This window comes from Strix uralensis, chromosome 1 (assembly GCF_047716275.1).
Source record: "Strix uralensis isolate ZFMK-TIS-50842 chromosome 1, bStrUra1, whole genome shotgun sequence".
Taxonomy (NCBI): Eukaryota; Metazoa; Chordata; class Aves; order Strigiformes; family Strigidae; genus Strix; species Strix uralensis.
This window is the reverse complement of record NC_133972.1, coordinates 116,827,237-116,845,642: the sequence shown is the minus strand read 5'-3', so window position 1 is coordinate 116,845,642 and position 18,406 is coordinate 116,827,237. Positions and strand designations below refer to the sequence as shown.

The window sequence follows — 18,406 nt, the reverse complement described above, 5'->3', positions numbered from 1 at the left end:
AGCTTGAAACATCTGAAATCTTGCTTATGAAAACACTGTCCATGCACAGCTGTTATTGCAACTTAATGAAAGTACTGTAAGATGCTAAATACTGTAAAGAAATAAATAATTTTTTTGTTAAAAATACTCAAACAACCACGCCACGGGATTCTCAGAGTAAACATTCAAATAACTGGCTATTTTTGATAATAATAGCTTCAACCTATATGCTGAAATTCCCCTTTTTGCAACATGGCCAAGATAATACCACTGCATCACAGGTATTTGTGAAGAGCTTGACTATGAAGACAAGAGCATCATTATCCATGAAGAATTTAACTGTTATGCAATGTAATGCTGAGTTTCAATACTACATAAAAGGTACCTTATGGCCATGCACTGCATAAATAACATAAGAGTTATCAGTTACTGTTCAATAAGCACTGCTCAAGAAATGTAGTGAACAGTGCACATCTTAGAGGAAGGGAGGTGAGCAGGAAAGAGAGCTAATTGTGAATCAATGTGGAATTAAAAGCTGTAGCTTAACACATATGCATAATAAAGAAAAATTAAGCCTGTAAGAGTAATTTAATTCTTAAATTTCCCCATTACCAAGTGTTGAATCTAACATTGTTCATAATTTTTAACTTTTTGGGAGTGAGTGCTCCACAGGAGAAAAATGCTATTACATCTCTCCATGTGGACATTTAAAGATTATAAAATGCCAGAATGGAAGTTATGTTGTTCCCACAACAACCATAGAAACAAGGACTCTTGCATCGGGATAGAGTGCTGACAAGTTTTAAATTATTTTCATATGTACTGAAATAGAAATGCCAATGTCACTGAAACTAATGAAACCAGATATTTACAAAAAGCCCAGAATTTGACGTTTTACATCTTCAGAACATTTTGAATATTTGCACTATGACAGAAGATAGGCAAGAACAGACAGCTCCAGTTATTGGCATCTGTTAACTCAACACTTTTGATAGGAACTATTTTGGACTAAGTAATGTACCTTTCCTCACTTCTACTGAGAGTACTGAGCAGTCAGGGACAGATCAAGCTACTCTTTGAAAGACAGCATTATATTAATAACAAGAACAGTAAAGACTTCAGGTTGCATATCATTTACTTAAAAAATGTACTTCACCTCTTGTTATCATTAGTAGCATATGCATTTTCACAACTTACCAAGCCTAAAAATACTACCTATAAATTTAAAGCAAAAATTGCCTTTAATAAAAATTCTGCCCAACTTCTGTTTGGACTGATGGAAAGAAACATAATCCATCTTTCCCAGGCTGCCTTAAAATTCAGATTTAGGATTCTTGTCCCATTCTCCTCTTCTCAAGAACCATGACAGTTTTCTCTGATGGGAATATATATAATCAGCTTTGACCCATGACGGTCAGCTAAAAGATGCTGTATTTATGCAACCTAACTAGTAATTCTGTGTGAATCCTTCAGGCTCCACACATTTCATGTCAAGCTGCACTCCATTGTGCATGCTTTGCACATTCTTCAAGCAGACCCTGCAGCAGAATCCCAGTTACTGAATTTAAGGTTTCTAATAGGAAAGAAGTTATTTTTCTAACACAATGTCATTAATAGTTGTCAGACTAAGCCAGCAATTGCATCACAGACAGTCCTATAGGTACTGTACCTGCAGCTGACTGTAATCCCAATTCATGTTTACGCCCAGGGGTCACTTGGAACAATCTACCTAGTAGACAAGATAGCAGGACAAAAATAGATGCTTGCAGGGATTTTGTATACAGCGAGAGTCTGGATGAGCAGAGGAGCAGCTGTGCCTCCAAGACCTACCATATAATGAAGAAAATCTCTTCTGAAGAGGCAGGAGCTTGCTCAGCATAAGATGAATTAAGGGCTAGTCAAACAAAAGCAAAATTAGATGACCCAGGGGTTCCCATTCAAATAAAACTACTATCCTGACTGCATACAGTAATCAAGGTCCTGAGGGGACTGTTCCTCTTTTGCAGTGGGTAGTAGGAACACTTAACACAGTTCTCTGAATTGTTAGTGGAAAGACAGACAACATCATTACCTGGGTATATATTTTACCCTATTGATTTAACATCTAAGCAACATCTGCTGCAGAAAATAAATACAATCTAATAGTCTAAATCCAGATCTTGACTAGGAAAGTACTTTCAGCTCATACATAAAAGGCATTTGTATTTGTAACAGAACTCATTTATTTGCTCCCCATGCAGTTGTTCCAATTTTTGCCTCCTTTATTCTTTTTTATAATGATCTCTGATAGGACAAACTGTCTCTCGTCCTGTCTCCACCCCCACCTCTGAATTTTTCTGCTGGAATCACAGTTTTCTCACTAATAAAGGTTGTGTGAGGTTTTGTCAGGAAACAAAATACATCTGAACACCGAATATTCTAAGACAATGCTTCCACTGTAACTAATAACAGGCAAAGATAAGCAAGTGCAAGGTATAAATATTGACATCGACCAAATACATGCTCTCTGACAAAGGCATTAAAAATGTCCTATCAGGAACAAGGAGGCCTTTAGATCAGTTGCTAGCTTATCAAGAACAACATCTTAATGTTGAACACAATATAAACCAAAAGGAAAGAAAGAACGGGGGGACACCAGTACGTATCAAATGGGTTCCGATAAGAGTGCCTCAAGTCAATCTCACGCGCACCTTTACGAGTATCTAGGAGGAGGAGACCCATCAACACTGTCTGGCTTGCTTTGGCATATTGTCTTGACTTGAAAGCTGCAATAGGATACACTGAAAATAATTAAGCTCAACTTCTACAAACTGAAGATCTAAAATTTTTACATAAAGTATTTCTTGAAAATTCCTAACAGATCATGGTAACATAACGCCATAATATAGGTAGTAGGTAATATAAGTTTTCAGCCGCTGTAGGTTTTACTTTCCTATCACAGTATCACTCATGTAACATGGTAGCACTTTATATCCTGGAATTCCAAAAATTATGTTGTAGCTCAAAATAAATATTCTCCCCAATAAGAAAACCTGAAACAATCTCTCCGTGGAAAGCGTAACATGTCTTTTGATATGACTCTTAAGGTTATCATAAACCCAGCACAAGTAATTTGTTCAAGCATATGATATGTAGGTATGTCTGTCAGAATTTTAAATGCCTGCCATATGGAAAACAAAATACACAACATTTGTTGGTTTCATGTTTTTCCCCTCAATGTACTATGTAAATTTAAGATGCCATACAAAAAACATGAACATTACTATCTACATGAAATCATAATTTCAAGGTTCTCAGAAAAAAAGAGAAGAAACAAAGAAGATTAAAAAGGAAAAGAACATTTCAGATTTTAAAAATTCTAGTGATTCTCTTGACTTACCATGACCTTCCTTAAGGTATAGCGTTTGGATCTAATATCATCCATCAGCATTTCATAGGGTGTGAGCTGATATTCTATTGGTAGCGGGTTGTACTGACGCTCTTGAACCTTCTTAAGTTTAACACCATTCCGTAAATCTCGCATCACTTGTACCCAAAAACGAGCCTGAAGAGAAAAGAGAAAGTGTTTTATTTGATACCTTACCCTTGAATATCACCTCAGGTTAAACCAGAGTTGTTCATTCCCCTTTCAGGACACCACCAAATACGTACAGCTGTACTGTTTTATTTTTAGCACATCAACTAAAACCCAATTTATTCTATGTAAGCCTATTTTTAACCCTCATGAACGTAATAAAACTTTGCAGCAACTCAGCAGGACTGGGGAGTCTCACTTCAATTGATGTTCATCTCTAAGATAATACACAAAAAGGATTTGAAATTCTCATACCATAGATCTATATTTTCATTTCAAGTGTACTGCAAGCACGTCAGAAAAGTTTCTAGACTTATAGCTAATACAATGTGAATTAAAACAGCGATTGAATCCAAAACTTTGTTTCCCTTAGGCCCAGAACTAATTTTGGAATGGACTCCAATTCTTAAGGTCTAGCATTATCCTCTTAGTACTTAACTTCCTTTTGCTCTGCCTGTAAGAGCACCATACACTAACACCTCCCTCTCATTTTCTGGGCAGTGAGAATGGCTGGAGAGGAGGAGGAAGAAGTGGTAGACAGAAGATTGGGAAATTGAAATCAAATACTTTTAAGAACCTCATAATATTCCTCTATGAACTGGCAAGAATAATAACTAGAAAATAAAACAAACTACTTTCTATTAAGATTTTTTCTTTAATATTTTTCTTTTACCACTGGAGCAGCTCAGCTGGTGGCTCTGTGTACTGCCTGGCTGCCCCTTTGAAGAGCAGTCAGCATGCTACCTGTCTAAATGTCCAGTCTTTTTAAATTGCAAAAGCCTCTCCATGAAAACAGTCTAAAGAAAAAAATGTAATGCTTGGATACTTGTATTGTTTCATTTGTCTACGAAGGTAGGCTGAGACTCCCATTTGGTTCTAACTTGACATGAGTTACTATTAATTCATATGTTAAAAAAAACAGACACTGATTTTAACACAAAACAAACAACTTTAGGTAGGCATTATAAAGAAATATAAACTACTAGTAATGATGCTGAGTCACTATTCAATTGTTGTCTTACCCAGTCAGCATTTTTTAAGTCATCAAGATCTGTGCTGGATTCATCACTTGCCTCTTTGTCCATTTCTTGAATCTTCTTCAGATTCTGCCAATGAAAAGAAAATGAGTCAATAAATGAATGGTAGCATTACTCTCAAGTAAGACTGAAGCTTAATTTTTGACATCTGTTGAATTATGTCGTTTGTGTATTCTAATGAACGTTTTATGACTTGAATAGTAATACTGTAAAAGTAACTTGAAATACTATTTGAATATATTTCTCTTAACTGCAAAGTGGACCTTAAACGCTGGAAAAAAAAAATCTTACGTTTTGAGTATGAAATTACTTCAGATGAGGAAAAGACAGAGGAAAAACTATACATAGAGATGTTAATATTCCTAAAATTGGGCTATGCACAGAAAAAAAACAACCACCTAGCACATCTGTTAAGCTACAACACAGAAAACCTTACTGACTTGGTAGGGATCCCACTCATACCAGAATTACTGTTATTTGTTGAATTCAAGACAGCTCGTTTTTGTAGAGGAGAAATTCCCAGAACATTAGTTGTGAGGAGAAGTGAACTATGAGAAATCCTTTGAACTGGATAGTGACTTGCATGTATATTGAAATTAAGTAGTCTGTATAACATGGTTATGGATTCTGAGTAATAAAATCATGTAAGGAAGAGAAACAAAGGTAAAAAAGAGAATCAAATGTAAAAACTACTATTTATGAACAAGATCAGATTGGGCAAGTATGATAAAGATTGTCTGCAAAGGAGCACAAAAAAAAGCTTTCATACTAACAAGAATATGAAAAATGATCAAACATTACAGCACACCAAAGAATAGTCAAGCCTGCACCCAGACAAAAGCAAGCAAAAGATTTAAAAGGCTGTGGCTTTACGGAAATTATCTTATACACATAAACAACTGCACATTCAAAACGCTATTTTTGGTTACTTCTGTATTGAAATGTTCTGGTATCAGCTGTACAAACTCCCAATACTTCATTTACAGTTTTACAGAGTTTTCCAGGAAATCTTTAACAATGTTTAATTTGATCTGTTTTCTAAGTACTCACTAATGTATTCAAGCAACAGGTCAGAGGTCTGACAGATATATTTATTTATCAAAAATCTTTTTCTCACTTTTAAGCACTCAAGGCCTTCCTTCAATGGAACTGAACAAACAGTCTCAATTTAGCATTTGAACTTCCCAGAAAACTTAAAAATAAGCGTATTTTGTAAAAAAATATTTTTCCTGGAAGTAGTTCCAAAACTGCCAACGTTTCTGTGGAAAAAATGGAAGCACTGGAAGAGTGCTTAACTTGCACACTTAACAGAGATAGCACATGTGAGTCAGCAACCACAGAAGTTTTAGAAAGAGAGCAGATGGGTATTTATTGTCTTAAGTAACACACTTGCTTTCATATCAGAGAAGAAATACTACTATTGTCCTATAAAAATAAAATATGTAATTTACAGGAAGACTCTAAAAAACCCCCATAAATCACCTACACTACAGAAGCAAATATATCATCTGACAATGCAGGAATGCTTTGTCATGACTTGCAGTGTCACCACAGGATACCCAACTGGGAAAGAATGTCTTTATGGAAACTTGTGTTGGTCTTGTTGCTGCAGTCAGCAGTCAGTCTGACATTTACACCCTTTTCCAAGGGAAAAAAAGAAAAATGGAAAGAACAACTAACATAAAGGCCTTGCTTATATCTATTTTGCCATCCAGGGTTTTTTCTTTTCTGTATTATACAGTTGCAGAGTATCTGTGAACTGTAAATTACTTGCTTTCTTACAAACCGCTAACATTTATTGATAAACTGCAAAACAAAATCCTTCTGATACTTCCTCCTTTTCTTCTTTGCAATCAAAAATCTAACCTCAGTAAATGAGCTCATAACTGTCAGATTTGCTCCTCCTTTCCCTACTGGAAGGTACACATTCATTTTAAAAAAATTAACATGTTCTAGCTGCGTTTTAACCTCTACTTTGACTGTTCAGTAAGAATTGCAGCAACTACCCATCTCATCAACCATGTTCCCTACCATACAGTTTACTGTGCTGGTTTATGCCCAAAGGCTGATGCCTTTTGACTGACATAAATATTCCATGAATCTAAAAGATGACAACCTGTTTTTCTTAACAGCAGAAAGTAAGAAGGGGAAAAAAAACCAAACCTGAACAGCTGAAAGATCTTCCACATAAGACAACCGTCTAATTAGTTTCTCTGGAACATAACTAGAGGGGGTTTCTACCCGAGAAAGCACAGGTGTAACTGATGCTGGCTACCACACACTGGAGAGTTGCAGAGCAAAACCTGCCAGCCAAGCGGTAAGTCCCTCAAAGTGCAGTTTTATGATACAAATGAGCTGATAAAAGCACAGGCTACTACCAAAGCCGGGCTCCTATTACTTCCCATCCTAGTGCTGAGTGCTCTGGCTGCTTCCCTCCTACTGGCACAGACACCCACTTTGTAGGGACAGTACATTCCCCTCCCCAGCACCTAGCTCAGACCCCTAAACACAGCTCCTCATGCAATTAGTAGAGAACAGTAGAAAGGAAAGAAATTTCTATCATTACAGAAGTTAGAAAGTTTTGGAGGGCTGGGAAGAAAAAGAAACAGCAAATGCTCTATCCTTGCAGCCAGTGCTTAGGAAGGCTTCCCTAAATCTTCTCCACCTGTCATGTGCTGCTTAGGAAGGAATAAATTTACTGTGACAAATGATTATGTTTAAACTTCTAGACTAAATGAAATAGTATCATTTCCCTCCAGCACCCCAAGCCAGCATCTGTGAGTTTCGCATTTGTTTCAATCGTAAATTGTGAAAACCAACACATTTACAAGAGACCATTTACTAGAACTTAACTGTGATCCAAAACCTATGAGTAACCTCAGCTGCTGTAGCCACTTGTACTTACCCTTTGGACAACAGCTTAAGAAAAGCTGTTCCAGTATAATAAATACATGGTCTAAATGGGTTTCCATTTCAGAAAGCAGAAACATCTTAAAAGGGTTTTTCTAAACGATCCCAGAACCTCAGACCCATACCACAGACCTATTACAGCCTGGGTGTTCATTCAGGAAATAAGGGTTGGATCTGTAGGAAGTGAGTGTTTCAACAGCTTTGGCTTTTTTTAAACCATTACAGCATTTGGCCATATTTTTTTTAAAAAGCTGCATTTTGTGACAAAAGCTAGTAATAAAAATACCAAATGTCTTCAAGTGTCTTGCTGCAGTATTAAAAGCAGGCAGTTGATTTGCTGCTGCTGTGTGTCCCACATTTGAGACGCGCTCTTCTGTGCTCAGTGACAGATGGGAGTTTATATAAGACACTTGTCAGCACAGCGTCAAAGACTCACTTCCACAAAATGCTCTCTAAAATGCAATGTTTTAATGAAGATGGTATTCTTGGGAATCCAGATCTGGACTTTGCCTTTCACCAGTCGCAGAACACCGTCTACTGCAGTTCCCAGTTTATAGTTGCAATTAGGAATCCTTTTGTTCACTGATGCAAGTAATTCTTACGCTGCTATCTGTGAAACTAATGAAATATTCTTGGACCTCTAGGCTCAATTAAAAAATATAAAACCTGCACAAAGGGGAAAAACTGCATATATATATATATCTTCAGCTATTCAACTTGGGTTTAAATACCAAGGGCTTGGCCAGCAGCATTACTCTATTTCTTTGAAAAGACCCAAACCCCATTTAATTCAAATGTGGGAATAGGATCAGTTAAATCAGTCCCTGAAAACCTCTCAAGTGGGTATCAGACAAAGTTCCTCATATATAGTGGTACGGGTTGATGCACTGTGCTCAGCTCTGGAAAGGGCAATGGTCACCATGTTGCTCAACATAACTATTTAAGAAGAGGCAAATAACCCCAAACCAAATGCATGTAACACTTACCTGCATCACTTCAGAGAAAAAAAAACCAACACAACACCCCACACCCCCAAAAAAACCAAAACAGCAGCCTTTTCCTTTATTAAAGCTCCTAAACTGAGGGATCAAACGTCACAGTGGGGGTGCAAGCCTGACAGAAACACAGTTTCAGAAGTGGAGTCATTGGAAAGCTAGAAGTATAGGCAAAAGTGAAGTTAGGAGCAAAGTTTGTGAATCAATTTCTTTCTCCAGCTGTGCTTTCTGAAAACCTGAGCAGCAGGGTATTTAACAGCTTTTACAGTCACGAGACTATTAAGAGTAACTTGGCTAATGACAGTATTTCCAAAATAAGTTAGCCATTGACACTGTTTTGGTACCTATTAACTACCTCTATTATCATATTTTGTACAAATGATACACCAGTATAGCCATGGTAAGTGGAAAGTAACACTTCACTTTTTTAATTAACTGTTTTCCAATTGAGTCTTTGCATGGCATGAAACTAAGAAAAAAAGAAAGGAACAATTTCATTTCTACTTGTGTACTTAATTAGAATTGTACATTTACATTTTCATACAGATCTGATTGAAATATATCCAGGCAGACTGAAAGAATAATGTTTTCACATCAGAAGGGACAGAAATGAAAGGCGGCATGATTTAAAAGAACAGTACAAAGATGACAGATTGGGAGCTTTATCTGTATTGTACCAAAAACTTAATTACAAGGCATACTGTGGATAATGAAATTATGGACGATTTTTTGATTAATATGGATTTTCACTGCAATTGAAGATGTAGGCAATTATAAAACTATACAAAGTATTAATTAGCTTGGAAGAAAATTAAACTTGATGTGTACATCAATCTCTAAAAATTTTTGATATGAGTCCAACCTACTGCAGCAGATTAAGACACATCTGCCTACTGGAAACTTCTTGTATTTCATGCTGGCCAGCATCATATGGTGTCTTTGAGCACCAGCTCTGCCAGTTGTGGAGTTTATCACCCACAGCCCACTCACAAATGCTTAGCTCTGCTACAGGCTGGCATCACTATTTACTGGTGCCACTCACAGACTCACAGACCGTTTGAGGTTGGAAGGGACCTCTGGAGGTCGGCTGGCCCAGCCTCCCTGCTCAGGCAGGGCCACCCAGGGCCAGTTGCCCAGCATGACATCCAGGCAGCTTCTGAATATCTTGAAGGATGGAGAGTCCACAGCCTCCCTGAGCAACCTGTGCCCATACTTGGTAACCCTCACAGTGAAAAAGTATTTCCTGGTGTTCAGAGGGAACCTCCTGTGTTTCAGATTGTGCCCACTGCGTCTGGTCCTGTCACTGGGCACCACTGGAAAGAGCCTGGCTCAGTTCTCTTTGCACCCTCCCTTCAGGTATTTATAGACAATGGTAAGATCCCCCTGAGTCTTCTCTTCTCCAGGCTCAACAGACTCAGGTCTCTCAGCCTCTCCTCATATGTGACATGCTCCAGTCCCTTCAGCATCTTTGTGGCCCTTTGTTGGACTCTCTCCAATATGTCCATGTCTCTCTTGTACTGGGGAGCCCAGAACTGGACACAGCACTCCAAGCGTAGCCTCAGCAATGCTGAGTAGAGGGGAAGCACCGCCCTTGACCTGCAGGCAACATTTCTCCCAACGAAGCACAAGAGACTGTAAGGCTTCTTTGCAACAAGGGCACATTGCTGGCTCACTCAGCTGTTAAGTGCACGTGGAGCATTAATTCCAGTAGAAGGCAAGACTGGGCAGTAACAGGGAGCTGAAGGAGGGCTAGGGCAGATACTCTCTCAGTAAAGCAGGTTCACAGTGTGGACAGCAGATCAGGTGGATCCCCGGTTCAATCCAGAGCAGCAATTTCTGCCTTCTTATGCTTGCATAGTCTCTCCCCGTCTCTCTCAGTCACACTTGATGCCATTTCCGAGCAACGTGTGTGACCTTTTCAGATACTCCACAGAACAAACATTTGCTTTATCTCATGGACATCACTTATTTGGCCTACAGTTCTATCTATGGCTAGGTGCCAACAAAGGTAGCCTCAATGACTAGAATGATCCTGAAAAAGATAAATCTTTTCTTTTACAAGGCCCATTTTTAGCAGATATTCAAACTATCTTCCCCCTCACCACACGTGCATGCATTTCCTCCACCTTGTTGACCATTCTCACACACACACAATCAAAAACAAAGGGAGAGATCTCTTTTTCATTAAATTCTCCTATTGCGATTTTAAAAGCTCACTGCTTGAGATAAGAAACAAGCTGTACTCCATTTCTGTCATCAGCTGTAAATGCTTAAAGAGCAGAACACAGTTAGGAGATCTTGGCCCATCAAAAGACCACTTCTGGATGGCAGCAGATGGTACCCAGGGTGGATCTGCAGCAAGGGCACCTTCCACAGAGCCTGAGCATCATACAGATGCTGCCAGCAAGCTGAGAAAACACCCCAGTAAACTTGCTAGAAAAACTTCACCTTGCAAAAAGACGCAAAATTAGATCAGGTAAGTTAACTGAATTTCAACCCTACCTTTGGAGTTGCTGCTGCTATTCCACAGAAATACATCTTTTTATTACTGTTACTCTATTTTTATTTTTTTGCTATTGCAATAGTAGTATCACGCCCTTCTGAACTCTGACTTGAGTCCTGTCCTGTGCATCCACTACATTAAACATTTCATTCTCTTTAAGAATGGAAGTACCACCTCCCTGTCTGCAAGTCAGCTTTACTGCTGACCTTATATACGCAAGGAATCAGACTGGAAATAAAAACCGCATGGCATCAAGTACATGACAAAGTGCCTAAAACATTTTATTTGACATCCATGGAGATGACCTGAACAGCTCACTCATTGCTTCATCATTTCTGATTAATGCACTCACTCAAATGCATACCAGTAAAACCCCTTCTGAAACTACGCTCCATTTGTTATATGACAGTGACGTTCACATGGCGGACGGGAGAGCACATGACTACTCAGTATATATATTAGTAACAAAACATATTACAACCCTATAGGCCTAATCCCTCCTTCCTCCTGCAACTTTCAAAATCCTGGCAAGTTTTTATAGTGCCAAATTGAAAACAGCATCACAGCAATATTTTTTCTGCCTCTTTCACAGTTTATTTGCCTTCTAAACTTGTCCTGGGCTGTAGTATAAGATAGATCAGATTTGGTCCACTTCTAGCAAGTGAATTTCTGCGGATAAAAATTATCCCTCTTCTACACAGTGAAGTTGGCTGTTAAGTGTCCACTGAACAGAAAATATGAACTTCATATACCTGGGAAACAGATACCCAGATGCCATCCAGTGGCCCTAGAAGGAACCCAAGGAATTTCCAAAGTAGTTTTTATTCATAGGAAAGTTATTTTAAGTAATTTTAGAGGATTTCCCTCCTTTTTAGTGTTTTTAATTTCACTTTGATCTCACGTCCACAACTGTGTCTAGGTCTGAGGGATTCTAAAGGAAGCTCTCCAAGTAAAGCTGCCAGTTTTTGAAATTGTCCTGGTTTAACCAGGATAGGGTTAAGTTTCCCCAGCAGTGGGGGAGGAAGCTCTAGCCGGGTTATTCATATGCCATGCTGACCTCAGGCGCAAGAGAAGAATCGGTGATCGCATGGTTTGTGCCGCCAGGTTTTCTCTCACTGCTGTATTGGTAGATATTTTGCCCTGTTCATTGTTATTACTATTATTCTTAGTGTTGTTGTTGTTGTTTGTTGTGTTGCTATTGCACTGCTGTATTAAACCTCTCCTTATCTCAGATCGGGGCTTTGTATTTCACTCCCTTTGTGGGGGAGGGGCAGCGGCCGCGTGGTCTCAGACCCCGGCAGGGGCTAAACCATTACAGAAGTAAACTAAGAGACTAAAACTCCTGGCATCTTCAGTGTCACAAACACAATATTACACAGTATAAGGTTTTTTTAACTGGAGTTGATGTAAGTAACTTGGGTTTTTTCCCCCAGTTATCTGTCAATGCAATCACCACAAACTTATGACAAAAAAATATCCTTACTGAAGTATTGTTTCTCTCCTTTATACCCAATACTCATATGACCACAACAAAAAGAAAAAGGAATTTATTGACTTTAATTGTATTTAACTGTATTCTTCATGAATTAAGATTCTTCTATGTATTTGAGAGAGAGAAGAGCATATAAACAATACCACAGCTTTTACTGGCACAAATCAAGTGTGATCATATGATTCCTGCTTGCCTCAAGTATAAACTAAGAGGTAATTTTAAAATGGTGTAACCAGATTTACAGCATTCCACCTCATATTTTCTTCATACCTATTTTTGTCTTTGTATGCTACATTATTTTCAAAATTAAATACATTCCAAATCTATAGTTGGATAAGAGCTATAGGCAAGAATCAAGTGCATTACAAAACCAAAGTATTCAGATTCCAGAAGCTGCTTGTAAGATAATTTTCTTGGTCACTTCTTGTATGCCTACTGGGGGACTGATCCAGAATAAAATGAAAACAAAAGATCAAAATTCTGGCCTTGGTTAGGCACAGCAATAAAAGTCTTGTTGATTTCAGTAGGGCCAAAATTCCATCTATAAGGATTACTTCCTTTGACCTAAATGTGCTTTGAATCAATCCCTAATAGCCTTTGGGAGGCAAATGGTTTCTTTCATTTGGGATTAACTCATAGTATGCTGTACGGTGTGATCAGATGTTGTTGGGTTTTTACCTCCAATTACAAGGTGATTAAATAATTTGCAAATTCAAAACACCCCTCTACTTTTTAAATAAATTTTAAAAACTATATTGTTAAGACTTAATTTTAAATGGTTATAAAACACAATATTTTACTTTGACATTGACAACAGAGATGCTTTATTACTGCTTACTCTGGCCAAAATGTTCAAGAATTACTGGAAACATATTCCCCTCTGAGCAGAAAGAACTCCAAAGAGTCTTATCTTTGAGCCTCAACATGGACTTGCAATAGCTGTTAGTTGAGGTGTTTCTAGCACAGGTCTCTCAATGGTCAGAACACTAAGGAGCAGTCAAAAGCCAAGATGTGAAATTAAGGACATCAAGGTTCAGGATACAGATGTAGCACAGAGACACTGTATCCTGTTTGCTCTCTTTATCAGGGGCACTGGATGCAGATGAACCGTAACACAGGCACTTCAGAAAACAAGTGGCTCTTTAGCCATGCTGATGCTATCAAAATTATCCTTGTATGATACTGCTTCAGTTTAAAAATTGCTTTCAGTTTGAGTAGGACTGGAGGAAAAGGGGAGGTGAAACTTGACCCCATACAACAAAAAAAAAACACCTCTGAAGGATTCTCCTCCTTGGATGGATGCATCTCAACCAGGAAGGAAAGACAGCACCAGTCCCTTATGCCTCTGACTGGTTTGTGTCTTCCACCACCAGCATGAGGATAAAAGCTCTCATGTGCTGCTCTGAGGCTCAAATGACCCTTTAATGAGCTGATTCAGCTCATTAACCTGATAAGGAATCACTCATTTTTTTTCCATTTGGTATTTGCTGTGTTTGTTTCTTAGAACCAGAGGAAAGAAAACAGTGGGAGCATGTGTGTGTGGGTGGAACAGCTCTGCCTCTTTCAGCAGCAAAATTTTTAGATCAGCCTGTAAAATTGTATCTTGCTTTTCAAAAGTCCTGTAGATCTTGACTTAGAAAAGAAAAGAAAATCCTTCAGGGATTTTTTAAAAAGAAAAATTATGCAAGTGTTGTTACTTGACAAGTTGGCTTTGGTGAAGAAAGCAGCTTTAGGAACCATGCCCTTTCCCTCACCGACCAGTTTTCCAATGTAACCAAGATCTGCACTGTGTTAATACAATTGTTTATGGAGCCATTTTGCAGGCCAGACCACTGAAGCTATCTTCATTAAAAATCATCTGCCCACCCTCAAGGTTATTCTTCAGTCAAACCATTTAATTGCATTGGATGGCCTTTCAGGCAACAGTAAAAGCCAAGCAGGCAGTGAACATAAGCATCATGACCTACATGTGGAAATTTTTCACACTGGCTCTGTGGTGAAGCCTATGTGACAGACAAACAAGCCAATCATACATCAAAAGTAAGGGAAGCTGCTAACAGGAGACAAAACATGAGCAAAAAGAACCTTAGATAATTCTCAGCCAGACAAGGCACGAGAAGGAGCCGAGGAACAAGAGGCAGAAGAGCTTTGACACTTCACGACATCCCTGAAACGCCAGACAAGTTTTAGACTCAAATACATATATGCAGGAATGGATGCACATATGTAATGTGTAACCTTCCAAGAACAACTTCTGGTTTACTCCCAGATAAACTAGTTGCAATTAATAACAATTTCTGTGAGACATCTGTATATGGTTACAGGCCAAAAGAAAAAAAAAACCTCAGCTGTAGAACTGCTCTCCCTGAACACTACGGATAATTTCCTCAAGCATCTGACATTCACTACTGGCTGGGTACAGAAGCGATTTTGTAAGCCTAATTCACACAGTAATGAGCTCAAAAGCGGAAAGCCTTCTCAGACCACTTACCTCTTTTGCACTTTTAATTTTGGCCAAGAAAGTGTACAGTTCCATTGTTTCAGCAAACAGAGCCCGACATACTGCTTGATAATGGTTCGGCGCCTCTGATCGGGTTGGCAGGTGGGCAGCACACAGCTAGAGAGAAAAATAAATAGCAATATCAAAACAATGTCCCATTGCTTTCATTTATGTTACAGAGCACGAGATAACATGAAAGCAAATGCAACAGAATATTTAGGGCACAAAACTCCGTGAGACATTTAAGTTTAGGCAGAAATTGGGGTGTATTTTCTAAACCTTCTGCTACCATTTATTTTCTGAGAAGAGTTCTGTAAGGACGCCAAGGGGACTGGTTGACCACATCCTGGAAAACTCTGAAAACCAAGACATTGCCTTTTCATTAAAAAGAAAAAACAGAAACATAATTGTGATGGGGAAAAAAAGCAATCTTGCAGTATGAAATTTTGGGAAAATGTACTTAATTCAAACCAGCTTTAACTGCAAGTGTTGTTTAGCTTCCTATGGATGTGAAAGAGAACTGTATCTCTACTAGTTTATGAAAGGATGGAAGGTGAAGCAAGGAAAAAAGTGAAGTGTTATCATCAAGCTGAAACTCTGATTTAGCTTATTTCAAGCAATACAAAGATGTTAAAAATCAGCAGGACTCATGGAAGCATAGGCTTATTGCTTCACCTCAGACATTCATTAACATTTCCAGACACAGGCACAGCTGATGTAAACATCGATAGATGTTTTCATATATGCTAAACCTGCAAAACTCTGAAAGCCTACTCAAATCACTAATAATCATTCACAACTCCTGTTAAGCAGTCAGTCCAGCACTGCTTTTAAAGTAAAACATGCAGCTCCTATTTCTGACGAGAAGCGTCACTGCAATCAGCCTTTATATTTCAGAGAACCCAAATGGTGTGAGCAACATCCAGCCTCATGAACATGAACATCCAGAATAGCTCAGCACTGATGCTAATAGTTGTAATATCTTTTTCCCCTAAGTCAAATCCATCACCTGTAAGTATTTGTCATGGAAATCTTGGCTGGAAAACGACAGAACAAAATAACATCTACAATTTGTTCCTTAAACAGTTTTAAATCAAAAAACCCCAAAGCTGAAACTAGAGCACCCATATCATATATCATACTAGTATATATATTAAAATAAAACAAAATCTTAATCAAGGTCTTAAAATCTGTCTTGTTACTGTGGTTTTACAGTAGCTATTTATTATATAAATAGCTGTGTTTATAGCTATAGAGCTAAAAACTAAGAACAAGCCAAAACCTGAGGCAGTAGATGGCTACATTCAGACCTCCAGAACTAAAGCTTGAGACAAAAGCCTCTTCAGGAGAGCAACCCTTAATTAGCTGAGTGGCACATTTGCCTAGATCTCTCCTGTTATTACAGTGAACACTGTGGTTACTGAACACTGTGGTTAACAAGGGGCACAATGCATGTAAAGCTTGGGCTGCTTCTTCATATTGTTTTCAGTTTGACTTAAATCCATACTGCCACTAAAAGGTGTGGTCCTGTGGCCTCCAGCTGTATGCGTCCACTGATGCCCTCATGCTGGCACCAGAGTTCATGCCCTAACTCAGAGAGGATTACTCACCCCGACAAAAATTAACAACGTGAAGGAAGTGGAGGAGACAATTACTCTTCGTGGCATGGACACACACACAGTAGCGCAGGCAAAAAGGAGCAAGGGGAACACACTGCCAGCGTGTGGAAAGGGAGGAAGGGCTGAACAATTGCTTTTGGTTGCAGGCAGATTTAGATTGGCTCCATCTCACTGACAAGTTGCTTTCTAAGGCCATAAGCCCCTTGTTATCTTTTATTTCTTCTGATTAGTATAACGTGACAGAGTTCAGGGGTCAGATTTGGTCAACTTCTCTGATAAATTTTTACAAGCACAATTTGGAGTCCTGCAATATCCTATGCTGATTACTGCACCCATATATATACATATCCTTTTAGTGGTAAAAAAGAATATATGTAAAGTAAGGTTTTATGTGTGTGTGTGTTTTCCTCCTTTCCTATATCCCTTCCCTACATAAAGGGAATGCAAGGCAGAGATGTTCACAAAACCACCCTTGATTCCTCCTTTTCAAATTTTTGATGATGGCCAAAATTTTCTTATACACTTCAAATTTATTTCTGGATAATCACAAGGACATAGTTGACAGGAAAAAAAAAAAAAAACCACTTTTTACTTTTTTCCTTTCTTTTTTCTTCCTTTTTCTTTCTCCCTCTCCCCCCTTTCTTTTTCCCTATTTTCATTTCTTTTTTTCCTTTTTAACAAATCATAACATCTCCTTTGCAGGTAAAGGGAGAAAAACTGAAACAGATACACCTCTAATGTGTGCTGCAGTGACAATGCACACCATGAAGAAGCTATTAAATACTTCCCTTGACTTAATGAAAAAGTCAGAACATTTAAAAGACCAAATTCTAAGTATGGTTAATTTGTGTTCCTTTCTCTCAATAACTAATTAATGTCCTTACCTGCCTCACTATGTTTTCAGTAAGCTATTTCTGGATATTAATTATAGTACAGATAAAAAGGGGTTCATTCTAAAATACACCACTTAACAGGAATAACAATAAATATAATAACAACAGCAGTTTCAAAAAGCTTATAAAATGGTACAAGTCTTCATAGCTGAGAATAAAATTTATTATACAGATCGCACATGGGTTTTTAAGAATGCTTTTTTTCTTTATTTAGAAGCATGTTAATTAGAAACAATTTGCATCAAATATTGAGAAAGTTAATGAAATGCAGCAGTGGCAAGTTCAAGCAGGGGATGGATATAATCTTGATTCTATTATTGAACACAAAGTAAAGCAAAAAAAAAATTAAACAGCTGCTGCTGAACTTAGTTACAAAAGCAACCACATAAAAAGTTAACCATTTGGTTGGTAAACATTAGACTGCAGATATTAAAAGGTGGCCAGCAGCTCCTACTAACTTTCATGTTCTGAAAAAATCAATCTCTGAGTGATCTTATATTATGTGAAGATGCATTACATACAAAAATCCCTTGTGGTAACATTAAGTGATTTAGCATAAATTTTGGATTGGGAAAGGTAAGCCTGAACAAAAAGGAAAATGCAAATAGGACAGACTGATTTTTTTCCCCCTTTGTTGTAATATATTGTACTTGCATGTTGTTCAGAGCGCTTGACAAGTTATAACTTCTAAATGAAAAGATACTGTAAAATCTAGGCAGGCAAGGCAAATCAAGTACGAACTGTCACTTCTAGCCTGAGCCCAGCATATTTATCTACATTAAAATTTAAAATCACATCTTTAATTTTATGACAGTAGTGTTTGAAAAGCTATGTTACTGTAACAGACCACAAAAATCACAGTCAGGATGTTTTAATAATTGAGATATGAAAGGACAGCCACCTA

The 18,406-nt window shown here is 38.1% G+C and overlaps 1 protein-coding gene across 3 annotated transcripts in view; it reads right to left on the bottom strand.

Annotated features, from left to right (window-relative positions):
* SPIRE1 (spire type actin nucleation factor 1) overlaps window positions 1-18,406 on the bottom strand; it is a 134,407-nt gene that overhangs the window by 37,456 nt on the left and 78,545 nt on the right. For all 3 annotated transcript variants that reach the window (XM_074877972.1, XM_074877988.1, XM_074877981.1), the window contains exons 4-6: window positions 14,982-15,107; window positions 4,576-4,659; window positions 3,359-3,523 (exon numbers count right to left, since the gene is read on the bottom strand). In XM_074877972.1, the coding sequence (XP_074734073.1) occupies window positions 3,359-3,523; window positions 4,576-4,659; window positions 14,982-15,107 (375 nt within the window). The remainder of the gene's footprint in view (window positions 1-3,358; window positions 3,524-4,575; window positions 4,660-14,981; window positions 15,108-18,406) is intronic.